The sequence below is a fragment of the Apaloderma vittatum genome, unplaced genomic scaffold (genome assembly GCF_000703405.1).
Source record: "Apaloderma vittatum isolate BGI_N311 unplaced genomic scaffold, ASM70340v1 scaffold17303, whole genome shotgun sequence".
NCBI lineage: Eukaryota > Metazoa > Chordata > Aves > Trogoniformes > Trogonidae > Apaloderma > Apaloderma vittatum.
In genome coordinates, this window is record NW_009708804.1 from 2,505 (window position 1) to 16,739 (window position 14,235).

Consider the following 14,235-nt stretch of genomic DNA (forward strand, 5'->3'; position numbering starts at 1 on the left):
TGGCAATTAAAGCTGTTACTTGAAGTGTCTGTGTCCCGTTCCTGAAGCCAAAGTTCACAGAGAGAAGTGAACTTTGCAGCAGCTCCTAGCCAGAGCCCATGCTTTGGCCTGCCACGGGTCGGCAGGAGGGGGCCTGGGACAGGATGGGGGACACCAACATCACAGGGACCTGGGTGAGATCTCATCCTTGGTGGCCACCATTGTCCAGGGCTCCTGGCCCAGCAGCAGCCAGGGGAACCATGCATGGGCACCCCACTGCTAAACCAATTTTCCACTTACAGAGTGGCAGTATGGTAACAGTTTCTTCTGCCTGAGCCAAGCCACCGACCCAATGGCTCCATTCTCATCCACGGCATCCCAGGAGGGAGCACACTCGGGAACCTACCTCAGCCATGATGAGGCTCTGGAAGGGTGACCTGGCCAAAGGGAACAAGATCAAGAGGTCCCAGAGGTCTGCATTGATTTCACGCACCCCACACCAACCTCATCGGGAACTGTGGACAGATTTCTCAGCATCCCCACACCTTGACCTCCCTCTTCAATGCAAACTGACCCACTGAGGTGCCCCAGTGATCAACCTATCGGGCCCCAAGCAGCACTGCCACCAGGACCACAAGGGTGTAAGAGACGGAGAATGGGTGAATTGAAGACCTACACAAACTCAAAACTCAAAGCCACACACCTACAGAGTTCCAAGAAAAAACCCTCTCTTGGATTCAGGCACATCTATAATGATTATTATTATTAGTTTCTCCTTCCCTGGACCACCCATGCCAGGCCTTGGCCACTGTCCCCTTTGCCAGCCAAGGCCATGACAGATCAGGACTGTACTTCGTGCCCTCGGCTGGGGCTAGGCAGAAGAAGACAGGCTCTGCTGCGTCACAAAACCTCTCTTCCAGAAATGCCACCTCCCGCGTTGCCCTCCCTGGGAGGAAACCTGGCTGAGGATGGGGAGAGAACGGCCGGGAATCAGTTCTTGAGGAAGCACCTGGAAAACCGAGGAATCAGAGAAGGAAAAACCCGCTACATGACTATTTCTTATTAGTGGACTTGGAGGGAAAAAAAAAATCAGGCACTGTCAAGCATGAAATCTTATTGGGACAATAGAGATGGAATTGCCACTGCTGACAGTAATGTTTACAAGGGCATCATGTGTCGATGCTGCACAGCATGAAACCAGCAGCCCCGTCTAGCTCTCTGAGTTGCAACACAAGACAAAATGTCCCATTTGGGACAGGTAGGAATTGTACCACCAAAAATAACTGCTCGGCTGTAAAATCCATTACAGGCGGACAGGAGGAGAGGGAGAGGAGCCACGTTGGCACGGCAGGAGGCTCCTGAGCCCTTCTCCACCGCGTGAGTGAGACAACACAGTCTCCGAGATGGGGAGACAATTTGCTAGCTGGCTTGGAGGGCTTCCCTTCACACCCCTCCAAGGAAGGGCAGAGTGGAGGGTCCAGGAATGAGCCCGTCCCAACGGGGCTAGGCTCCCCCGCAAAACCTGTGGGCATGGCTGAACCAGCAAGATGCTGCACGGACTCAGAGTCCTTGCTTCAGGCTGTCAAGAATCAGCACCACAGCTGGAGGATTTGAGTTTCTTGTACCAAACAACTTGTCCAACCCAAAGGAACCGTACTGAGGGCATAAAGGCAGCGGTGGCCAGTCATACCCTATGACAACTGCTCATTATGAGACCCTCCAGAGAACAAGATGACACGCAAACGGCCCAGAAGCAGCACCTACAGAAAATTAATATTGCAAGGAAAGTGACACCAGAAGGAACTTGACCGCAAAGTCCAACAATAATGGCTCGGAATTATAGAATCATAGAGTCATAGAACCATCATGGTTGGAAAAGACCTTCAAGATCATCAAGTCCAGCTGTTACCTAACTCTGCCAGGTCCCCTTCTAAACCACATCGCTGAGCTTGATGGATTTTAAACACACGCAAGAATGGAGATTCAACCACTTGCCTGGACAGCCTGTCCAGTCTTCGATAACCCTTTCAGTGTAGAAGTGTTTCCTAATGTCTAACCTAAACTCCCTCAGCGTAACTTGCAGCTGTTTCCTCTTGTCCTGAGAGGTGGGCTGAAGAGCCTTTAGTCAATATATGACATTCTAGTGTCTTCACCTGAAATGCTCAACACCTTGAAGCACACTTGTGCACCGACTCTCTCGCAGATTCTCCCTTCTCTCTCTCTCATGATGCACTGGAATTGGCAAAGAGGAGATGTACACCAGCCATCAGAAGTGCTGGTGTAGAGGTGAGACCAGCTCTTGCAGGAACAGGCACACCATCAGTTACTGCTGCAATGAGGAGAAGCTAAGCTCTGCCCTGTGAGATGGCCACCACTCAACCAAAGTTGTCCTCCCAGATGTCTCCTCACTGCGAGTTTATTTTCTTCACTTCTTTAACTAGAAGTGAACATGACTTGAGTAAAGCATCTGAAAGAAGTACCTTCCCTCACTGCCACCATTGCTCCCAGAAGAAGAGCATCCCTGCAGCGTTCAGCCTGCTCTGAACATCAGCACCTCTCAAGTCCTACCAGGTACATCCTTCCTCTGGCTCTGCGCCTGTCTGCAAGATACTGGCGTAACACAACAGGGCTGCAGAAAGTTTCTGAACAGAGTGCTACAACATCCGCACATGCTTACACAGCTTGTGTCCAAAGAAATCCAGAAAGCAGCAGATGCAGCCTTTCGACGTTTCATTCCGGTACATGGCTACAGGGAAGATGTTTTACATACATGGACCATCCGTGCAACCAGAAAGCCATCTGCTGATATTAGCCTCTAACAGATTTCCAGTGTCCTGACATCCACTGCAGACATCTCTTCTGTCATGCTACAAATCAGCCAGATCAGTGTGCAGCTGACAGGAGATTTCATCTGTGTTTCTTTTCAGCGAAAGACACCTCAGCTAAAGATCTCTGGTTTCCAACCTCCACCTGTCATGTGGAACTGCAGCAGAAAGCAAAGTCAGTCTTCTGCTAGAGCCATAGCCTCCAAGTCCTTACCACAGGTATACTTTGACTACAGGCATCACTCAGCAGATCCTCAGAGGAGATAAAACATGGGGAAACACCGCACTTGGGTTTTCTAGGCATCTGCCACAAGACAAGATATTGGTTGCTTTCAGAAGTCCAAGTACTCTGACTGCTTCCCCTTTGTTACATGGATGGTCACTGCCCCAGGAGGGAGAATATACAGAAACAAGGAAGCAGCTCTGCAGGCACCTCCGTGCACACACTGGTCTGCACCAATGAGGAACGTGAAGGAAACAAGAGAGGAAAGGGCATGGCTCTGAAATTGTCTCCCAGCAGAAAGTCACGACAAGTTGCTCCAGAGTTGTCAGTGGGAAGTGTCAGCATGAGTCCTGTCACAACAGGAGAGCTGGACTGCAGGGACGTCAACCTCAGACCAGCTGGGACCAGCTACCCAAAGACAGAGAAAAAAAATTCCTAGCTGAACTTGAAGTGAGGCAACAAGTGGAAATGCATCTTCTTGTGGAAGTTCAGTAAAACACCAGTGGAATACATACTCTGTCAGACACGTGTATGCGTTATTGGGGCAGGTAGGGACACATCTCTGGATTTTCCCAACTAGGTCTAAATTTTCCATCTGCAAAGTCCACTCAAGAAAAAAAGAATAACTATAAAAGGAGGGATTTGGCTATCTGTGCAGCACATCTGGATGTTGTGCTGTCTGCTCAAAGCTCCTGCTGATTGCTGATGATGGCTGCTGCTGTTCTGGGATGTCTGGGACCCTGAATGCTGCCCCAGACACACACAAAGCCCAAGCACCAGGGGCTGATGGCAGCACACATATCCTGTAAAGGCGCTCTTCTTGAGTTGGGCACATCCAGATAATACAGATAGCCCGCAGGTGTCAGTCCAATACCTCTGCAAACTCAGTATGACTGGCCACTTGGGCAATTTGCTAAAAAACATATAAAAGACAAAATGCCATCACCGAGTCTGGTGTCACTAATCCCATCCCATAGCTTGTCTTGCTTTTCCTTTCAACATTTGTTCTGTAATGGGGTAGATTTGTAAATAACAGGACTGTTCTACAAACACTAGGAGAGGCCAGAATTGGCAGGGTCAGCCAATACTGCACAACCACCTCTAGCAATAAATAACCCTTGGTGAAAAAAGTACATACAAAGGCCATGGCAGACAAAAAATAAGCTGGAGAAAACCTCCAGTCTGGGGAGACCTCCCCTGCCTGCATCTCACTGTTATTGCACTGTCTGCTTACCAGGAACTTTCCAATTAGTAACAGCAGCAATTACAGCTTAAAATATTAACTCCTGGCTCTTCCCCAAAGATCCAACAGAAGTAGTTTTCCACTGTCGCTCATGATTTCAGGAGTTTGATGTTTCAGCCAAGGAAACAATTCCGATCTTAACATCCCAGGAAGCCCAAACCAAACCACGCACCAGCTGCCGCAGAAGCAGGTTCCCAGTCCCATGCAATGACCCGGGCACTAGCACCACGTCCTGCACAGCCATGGAGAAGGAGCCAACCTGCCCTTTGCCACAGGAGAACCCAGGCGGCTGCTCTCCCAGGAAGCAGAGCCGGTACAGGAAGTGGGACAGGGATCCTGCTCGACCTGCGCCTCGGCATGGCCAGCACCCCAGAGCGTGAAACGGGAAGAGGCAATGGGAAAGCCGTTACCATCTCCAAGACTGACGCTGAAATGCACGATGCTCGGAGAGCTCTTGCTACCATGGAGGCACCAAATCATTTACTGCACACTTTGGCACCGGATCTTTCACACGGGAACAGCCTCCGGGTCTCTCCGCGCACTGCCACAACAGGCTGAGTCTCCCGCTTCTAGGGTAAATGCAGGCTGAGCCAGCTGCAGCTCCCCAGGGCTCCCCTTACACCCTTGAAAATGAAGCATTTATTTTAACAGCGTGGATGTATTCTAAGAGACATGAGCTACACGAATCTACATGCAGGGCAAAAACAGGGGAAAACTCAGTGCGGCACACGGCGACACGAACCATGTGTCCCTCCTCTACCAGAACTGCCTCACTGGAGCACGTAGTTTGAAGGAAAGTCACAAAAACAACCAGGTACACAAAAAAAAAACCCAAACAAGTCTTTTCTTATCTCAGTTTTGTTCTTTGGTCCTCTCAGAAGACCACTGTCAGCACTCACAATGTGTAAAGCTGACTGTGGAAGTCTGTCAATAACGTAATATATCCATCCTAAGGCAGAACTTCTGCCATCTCTTTCTATGTATATATGTAGGTGACATCCACGAGAGGAATGTACTGTATAGAGGCATGCTCTGTATAGATACAGAGGTACCTACACGCACTGCAACTGCACCTCAGCATTTCCTCTGGACTGAAGCAATTTTTCGATAAAATCAGAATGATTTACCTTGCCCACAACCTTTCCATTTTACTTTATATTAGCATTTATAACAAACATCCATCAACATTGACAAGTCCTGCTTTTCCAAAGAACTGCTTTTTTTTTTTATTTGGAAAATGCATTCCCACAAAAGAACCCGGGCCAGCCCCAGTACCAGCACCATCAGGATGATCTGACAAGATGTCGACCCGAAAATGGGTTTTAGCTAGACCTGATATGAAGAGGTTATTCCTTGAAAAGCATCTAAGCGCTCGACAGCTCCTGATGAGAACAGCTGGAGCTACAGCAGGGCTGTGAGGAGCGGTGGAAGCCGGAGCTTTTCATTAACATAGCTCTGGGAAAAAAAAAACAACCCGCTTCGCCAAAGCCGGCAGCAAACCATCAGGGCTTCACCCCGCAAGCCGGAGGAGATCTCTCTAGAAAATAAGGTCGCCCAGGGGACTGCATTAGGAAGAAAAAGTGACAAACACACTTTGACATGTGCTCCAGACAGGCGGCAACCTGCTCACTCGCAAAGGGTAGATGCGTCGGGTGGGGAGCTCTCCTCCAGCAAGATGCAGGCGCGTAAAAACACCCACGGGCGACCGTCACCAATGGATGGGGCACAATACCTCCAAAAAAAACCTCAGCCAGATGGGAGCGGCCGTGCCCCACATCTGCACGGACCCCAAAGAGGTCATCTGATAGCAGTGGCACCCCAGAGACTCGGAAACGCGTCCCCCTCAGAAAGTCAGAACAGCTCAGTCTAGGTGCCAAAAACGGCTTTCCATTTCATTCTGATTAATTTAGAGGTGTGGAACTTTTTCTCAGGAAGCCCACCGTTTTAATGCTGCCTTAGCTGAGATCCGAACCGACTCACATTTACTCTTGTTTTCCCCTAGAATTTCATGAGGAATGTCAAAATATTCCCTTTTTCTCTAAAAGAAAAATCCCACGCCAGCTGAGCTCCACTTATTAATGACCAGCTCAGCACTAATAACCACACGGATGAAGGCTAGCTCTGGGGAACACACAAGGGCTTTAGTCTCACACCCTAGGGGAGTCAAACTCCTCCTTCAGACAATCACCACGGTCCATGGGTGACACCATCTCAGCTGGTGTCCAACCACCATGAAGTACATGTGATACCATCACTACTCATGTCAAACTACCACCATCCACGGGTGACACTGTAACTACTCATGTCAAACCAGTACCATCCATGGGTGACACCTACGGATGGTGCTGGTCACCCATGAGTGATGCACCAGCGTCAAACTGTCAGCACGGCCAGAGGCTGCTGCCACCTCAGCACATTCAAAACATGCACCTGGGCAAGGTGCACGAAAGGTTAAATGCCACAAGTGAAACTAAACAAAACAAAAACCCCAGTGCCGTGTGAAATTATATCCCAGGAATCGGGAAAAAAGCTTTCAATTAAATTTAAAAAAAAAGACCTAAGACCTCCACCAAGCCACAGATTACATCGGATATAGCACTGCTTGGAGCCATCACCGCAGTGTAACTAGTAAAGCCCAGATCAAAATCTAAAGGATGATTTCAGTGTCCATATGGTGACAGAAAACCATCCCTTCCAAAAAGCTAACAAGCTGATGGGATGAACAGCTCACCCGACTCTGCAACGCCACGAAAGGGCCCCTCAACACAAAGGACACCCTGCATCGGCAGGAGAAATTCACATTGGGTCTTGCTGACTTTGTGAAACCTCATTCCTGTCAAAGGCTTCATCTCATAATTGCCACCGGAGTTATCCCAGGAGTAAAGACCACTACAGCGAGCAAGCAGAGCTCAGGGCACAAGGCGTTACCAAACCCCAGCACTCCCCCGGCACTCTGGAGGGGGTTTCTTTCTCTTCAACCTCTGCATGGAGTTAGATGACTTCAACAATTTCACCTGACCACCAGCACTACAGAAGGTCTGTTTTCTGACGCTTTAAGCACTTTTCCACCACTCTCGTCAGGGGGTCCACATGCCCCCCGCAACACAGTACGTCTCAGAGGGTCAGGCAAGGCAGTCCCCTTCCCCACATGTCACTGTCTGGGCTTACAGTTCAGCACGTCTGCGTCATAATGATCAAGTTTCTATTGGCAGGTGGTTTTTTTCTCTCTCCATATCCTCCTGATTTTTTTCCACTCACAGTCTTTCTGGTTTTGACGGTTTCCCTTGCAGTTCATACCCCCAGAGGCTTCAGTCCTTTGCACATCGTTTGCACAGTGCAGGACTACAGAATTGTAGGATTGTTTAGGTTGAAAACAACCTTCAGGATCATCCAGTCCAACCATTAACCCAGCACTGCCAAGTCCACCACTAGACCATGTCCCTGAGCACTATATCTAGATGGCTTTTAAAAACCTCCAAGGATGGGGACTCCACCACTGCCCTGGGCACCCCACTCTAATGCCTAACAACCCTTTCAGTAAAGACATTTTTCCTATTGTTCAATGTAAACCTCCCCTGGTGCAACTTGAGGCCATTTCCTCTTGTCCCATCACTTGTTACTTGGGAGAAGAGACTGACTCTCGTCTCTACACCCTCCTGCCAGGGAGCAGCAGAGAGTGAGAAGGTCTGCCCTCAGCCTCCTCTTCTCCAGCAGAACAGCCCCAGCTCCCTCAGCCGCTCCTCCCCACACTTGGTCTCCAGATCCTGCCCCAGCTCTGCTGCCCTTCTCTGGATACGCTCCAGCACCAAAACGTATTTCTTGGTGTGAAAGTACCAAAGGAAGAGCTGGCGAGGTCAATCTCGATCCCCACCATGTACTACCAGGCTCAAGTCCCTACCTGAGATGAGAGGAGTTACGGACACTTCCCTCAACACATGACCTCACCGGTGTCTCATTTCCGCAATGAACTCCATCACCTGCTGCCTACAACATGTATTTTCATCCTGCCAATGTCCCGGAGTGTGAACAGGCAGCACAAACACATCTGTGGGCTCCTTCACCTCCATGGTCCCTGTGCACACTGTGAACCTCATTCAGTGAGTCCTGCCTGATGGGGGTGCTCAAACCCCCCACAGACTAAAAGTGTTGAAACCTATTCAGAAAATGCCAAGGAGTGTGTAGAATGGCCTAGGTTGGAAGGGACCTTAGAGATAATTTAAACCAACCTCCCTGTCATGGGCAGGGACGCCACCTCTCGACTACACCAGACAACACCTGGGGACCGAGCACGTATCAAACCACCTGCAACCTCGGTGTTGTCATTGTTGTCAGCACCGCGCTCAACCCACTGAGCTAACCAGCAAGTCCTGCTCAGTAGAGGGTTTTTACAACAGAGCAGTGTCTCCCAGAGGTGCTCATCTCCCAGGATACACAGTACCCCAAGAGCACTTGTAAAGCTGGGACCCAGGTCCTCTGCCAGCACTGGCTGGTCACAGGAGGCCAGAGGAGCTCCAGCCCTCAAAGACAGAAGAATAAAGATCCTCCGCTGCCAGGGAGGCTACAATGAGATCTGCTTTGCGTTTATGAAGACCAGCTGGAAAGAGGGTTCCCACGCTCAGGACCAACCCTGCAGCTCGCAGGGCTCTCCTCACAACCCGCCCGGAGGAGCCGCGGGCTGACCCAGCAGCTCTCACCACCCAGGGCTTCAGCCCCATGTCACCATGATCAGTGAGGAGGAGCAGGATGCATGGAGGGCACGGGCAGGACAGGGACACCGAGAGGGCAGAACCAGCAGATACTTGTCTCCAGCGCAAGAGGACAGAGCGGCATAGCCTAAGCACACACAGCAGAGCTAGGTACCAGCAGTGGTTTTGGTTTACAGAAGTGGAGCTAAAGCAAAGAGAAGAAACTCTTCACAACCCTTCCCAGCAGCCTCCTAGAGGAGATGCCCTGGAAGCCGCAGTGTCACTCAGCCACAAGACATGACATAAGACTCTGGCAGCACATACTCAGTGCTGGGCTCCCTTTCGAGGCCTCTGACCATCCGACGTTTGCACCCTCAGCTCCACAAGCTTTGAGCATAGCTTTGTCTTTCTGTCCCACTGGAAAAACACAGTCCATAGGCCTGGTACAAAGGAAATGCAGAAATACCCCTATTGGTCCTCACTCATGCATAATCATGCTCGCTTTGCTTTCCCTGGTCTCTCTCCCCGCAGATGTGCCACTGATACAGCAAGCTCGTGTCAGCATTTGTCAGGGCAAAGCCCTTTGCCAGCCACTCTCGAGGCAGCATCTCCCACAGACCCGGCAGCTTGGGGCCCGCACAGGTCAGTGCTGGTCGGGTATCCCAATGTGCCTAACTCGGGGCATCCTAGCATTAAAACACGGTGATGGTGATATCGAGCGCTTTTGTATGCCAGCGGATTGCACCCATCCCATTTCTTCTCATTCTCATCAGTGCCCCAGGCCCTCTTGGAGGTTTATCCTTTCAGACAGAAGGCTGTGACACAAACAGCCTTTAAATATATGACATGTATGTTTAAAGGCATTTTTGGAAGAGTTCAGCAAGAAAACAAAGCACAAGCACCTACATCATCACACCACACACTGACAGCAACGCGGGGTTATGGTTGGTGAGAATGGAAACAGAACAACTCATACGGGTGAAGGTCTTCTGCTATGTTGGTTTCAATTCCCCAAATGCCTCCACCACTGAGAAGACTCTATACCAGTGAATTTGTGCCATGGTCTGTGCAGCTGTTTGGTGCAAGCATTTAAATCTGCCAAACCTCTTCTGCAGCAAGAAGAGACGGGTGGGTAGCAAACGCCCACATCCTGCACAGTGCTTTGCTGAGGGTGTCCTGCTCTGTTTGCTTCCAACAGCATTTTGTGGCAGAGCCAGGCCCACACTTTGCAGCAAGACGCTCATCACCGCCTTTGGCTCTGACCAGCTGCACCTACACGAGGGAAGGAGAGTGCCCAACTGGTCCAGCACAGCCCACGTCTCTGCAAGGAAACGCTCCAATCCTCTGTGCCATCATGGCTGCACCTGAGCTGCGCTGTGGAGTGACACTGTCCCCACGTCAGCCCTGCGCTGGCAGACGCTGTCTGAGGGGACATCAGCTGGCACAGGCCAAAATCAGTCCGTGACAGTGCTAACCACAGCCAGATGGACCAGCTGAAGGTTGTGTCTGTGCACCAGCAGTCTCTATTTCAGCAGGGTAGATGTTGTGTCAGTGACAGAATAGGCATTCAGGAGCAATTCCTGTATGCCAACAGACTTCAGCCTGGCTTGGCTGCTGCTCATGTTCACATGCGGCTGCTATCACTTGCCAGCACCAGAGATTTCTGTGTGTTTCTGTCAGAAATGAGGGCACGAGAGTATCTCTGCACCAGTCCTCCTGCAGGTCTCAGACTGGGCTAAGCTGTAAAACCACATAAATGTCCACTGGTGCAGAATCAGGAGGTTGTTGGCAGACCAAGCTAGGCACACCGTTCCCCAGCCCAACACATAGCATTCGCTCCTACAGTCATCAGGCCCGTGTAGCGAAATGGTTTGTGTTTTGCATGAAGCAAGGAAGAGCTGTGAGAAAGGAGACTCATGTAACTTCTCCAACCTCTGTTCATAAACCTACCATGAGCTGGCCACATCCCTCTGTGAGGGTAAGGGAACTGAGCCTTTTCCCCCGGCACAAAAGGCAGCTGCCTGCACTGAAGGCAAAACCCACATGCAGGCGGGACATGCTGGGACCAAGCAGTTTGGTCCCTCCTGAGGTGGCGAGCAGAGGGCTCTGCACGAGGGGCACCGGTGCCACCCCACCGTGCCCACAGCAGAGAGGGTCAACAGACACAGCCTGCCTCTGCCAGAGCCTGGGGATCGCTGATGTCCTGGGCTTTGCCTTGCTTTGATGGAGGGACACCGCTCCCTGCAGAGACAGCACCAGCTCAGGAGGAGATGGGGGGAAAAGCCACCTCCTCCGGTGCTGTGCCAGCCTCAGGTCCCTCTCAGCTGGGACATCATGACCACGCTCCGTTGGCCCTAATCCCTGCTGCCGTCTGTCCCACAGGCACAGAGATGGAGAGCCGGGCTGAGGAAAAGAGGAGCAACTGGAGGCAGCAGGGTGGGCTCTGCCTTGCCGTGCTTTGGCCCTTCCTCCTCCGTCCTCTCATCGGACCCTCAGACCCTCCCCAGAGCACACACAGCCCAGCATCTCCTCATTCCAAGAGGTGTCCTTCACACCGGCTCTGGCCTCAGCTCTCCCGTGCCTGCCTGGGGATGCAGTTCCCTCCTGCCCTCCTCTCACCACTCACCAAGGATTATTTAACCCCTTTTCAGAAAACTTCACCTTCCAGGCACAGGATGCTCAGCATTTCCTGAAATGCAGGCATCCACTGCGGGACCACCACTGGCCACTCGGCCAGCTGTCAGCAGCATGGGGACAGCAGTCCCAGCCGTCAGCACCGGCGAAGTGTTCAGCCCGCTCTGAGCATCCTTGGCTTCTCTCAAACAGCCCCTGTTCACCGGTGGGCAGCTCAGCAGGCTCACCCTGCATGTCCCTGCCACCCACCCATGCTCCGGCAGCTTTTCCCTGAGCTGCAGAGCCAGGAGAACATCCAGTCAGGGAACGCCAGGGAGTTAGTGAAGGTGAAGGATGCAATCTGCATGGAAACGGCGAGAGCAGCCAAAAACGCGCCTGCCGATGCCTCTGCCTCGTTACAGAGCAGCCTGCTCCTCGTGTCAGTCTCCAGTAGCATGTCCTTTAACCAGGAGTGAAAGCAACTGATCCCCCACGAAGGCACATCTGCTCCAAGTCCATATTACAACAGGGAAAAAAATGACACCTTCAGCTATATAAACCAATAAAGACCGTCTGATTTGGTTTGCCCCTGTTGCTACCCAGCAAGCTCCCCACTGGGTTAAAGACTGGTGACATCTGCTAAAAAAAAAACAAAACGTCAAGAGTGAGAAGAACAAAACCGGGCAATGAATCACACCGAGCACCCGATGCAGCTGGAGGCTGGAGGGGCAAGTGCACCCCGCTTCGCTCCCCAGCCAAGGGCAGCCAGGACCACCGGACGAGCATCAAGGAGCTGGCAGCTCCAGGAGGCGTGCAGGCAGTTGTGGCAGCAGACACACACGCCACCAGCAGCCACCCAGAAACAGCGTGAGGCAACCAAAGACTCCGTGAGAAGAGCCAGCTCTCCCACACCGGGAAATGGCAAAGTTAACTCTGCCCCCTTGTGCATCTGCATCATGATACAGGCCATAATTAGACTATGCGCTTCCCTCCTTCGCATCATCCCTCTTTCACATCATCCTGCCACTCCATGACGTGCTGTGCGGAGCCTGGGGACACCTCTACAGGCACCTCGCACCCACTCTGTGCTGGGGAGGGTTATAGACGCTCCTGGGGATCCCCGCAAATAGACAAGGACATTGAAGCATCTGTTTGTGCCTCTCCAAATCTGCACCCACGAGCTCACCACAAAAGCTAAACAGGCTGCTGAGGACAGCGTTACTGTCCGGCTCACAAGCTCAAAAACCGTGACTCATCCTGCCAAAAGGATGGGGGTTGGTTTAGAAATCACGTGCTCTCCTCTGAACATGAGCTGGCAAAACCTGGAGAATTTGTCAGCTCTGCTGCTGATCTTCCTAAGGAAATCACAGAATCACAGAATGTTCGGGGTTGGAAGGGACCTCAAAAGATCATCTAGTACAGCCTCCCTGCCAGAGCATTTAATTACTTCCACTACAAGTAAACCAGAGACTTCTGTAATCATAGACATCCATGAATTGGTGCTTCAGGACAGGGCTGTGACAGAGCCGTGTGGTTTCAACACAGACAGTCTCTCTCCTGACCTGTCTGATAAAATGCCAGATTTATATCCTACCTGCTTTAATGCACATATTTATCTATGTGATTTGATCAAAAGCCTCACCCCGGCTGCCCCCTGCTCCATCCCAAAAAGGATGCTCTAGATTAAAGGTGGTTTTTAGTAAGACACCAACGCAGGATTTCTCATCCTTTCCCTTCCACTCTGTCCCTGGCACCCTTCTCTCCAGAGCAGTGTTTTCACTATGAAAACAAAACATGACCACGAACCCTGCGGTGGGTCTGAGAGGCACCGGCAGTATCCAACTCCAACGAGGATGCACTTGTTTCCACCTCCTGGACTGACAAAAGTCACCCTGGTGCCAAGGGTACATGCAGAGAAGCAGCAAGGCAGATAGCTCTGCCACTAATTTTCTGTCTCTTTCTGGATATGGATGCCCCTCTGCGACCTAAATTTCAGGTCTGTCATGAGGGAAATGTTCCCCGGTCGGGAGGAGGGTCTGCTTAAAAGCTGTGACAGGCCCCCCAGTGCTTTCTGAAACACCAGGACAAGCCCCTGCTCCTCAAAGAGGTCCTGCCTCTTGGCCACTGTGTCACACCAATGACTACTTGCTTGGCTGTAGCCTCAGCCAAGGTGTCCTGACACGGGACCAAACCCCATTCCAGCAGGCAGCGACAGGGGGTGTCCACAGCCCGTCATGCCACGGGCACCCAGCACCCGCCCCAAACCCATGTTCCCCCAAGAGAAAACAGGTCCCACTACCTTCATCTCGCTTGCGCTTGTTGCTCTCAGTGCCCGGGGAGGCGATTCCCAGGATCCCGCTGATGGAGTAGGATGAGCCGGCAGAATCGGTGCTGACAGAGGACACCTGGGTCACGGACCCCGTGGAGGCTGCAAGGCAAGGCTGGGCGGTCAGTGGGCAGGATGGCAGGAGACACAGCCCTCCCCACAGCCACCGGACAGCCAGCTGAGGGACACGTGGCGGAAAGGCCCCAAGGCTCCCCAAAATATGAATTAAAACCAGTCTGCGTTGGCAGAGAAGGTCCTGTGCAGCCAAGCAGGGGTCACTCACGGCCAGCACCAGCCTGGAGGTGCCACCACGGCTGCGGGTGGCGAGGTGGGGTGGCGCC

The 14,235-nt window shown here is 51.9% G+C and overlaps 1 protein-coding gene across 1 annotated transcript in view; it reads right to left on the reverse strand.

Annotated features, from left to right (window-relative positions):
- Positions 1 to 13,867: 13,867 nt before the first annotated feature.
- PAX5 (paired box 5) overlaps positions 13,868 to 14,235 on the reverse strand; it is a gene marked incomplete at both ends in the record, with an annotated part of 10,008 nt that continues 9,640 nt past the window's right edge. Inside the window, one exon of the mRNA XM_009866694.1 lies at positions 13,868 to 13,996. Coding sequence (XP_009864996.1) covers positions 13,868 to 13,996 — 129 coding nt within the window. The remainder of the gene's footprint in view (positions 13,997 to 14,235) is intronic.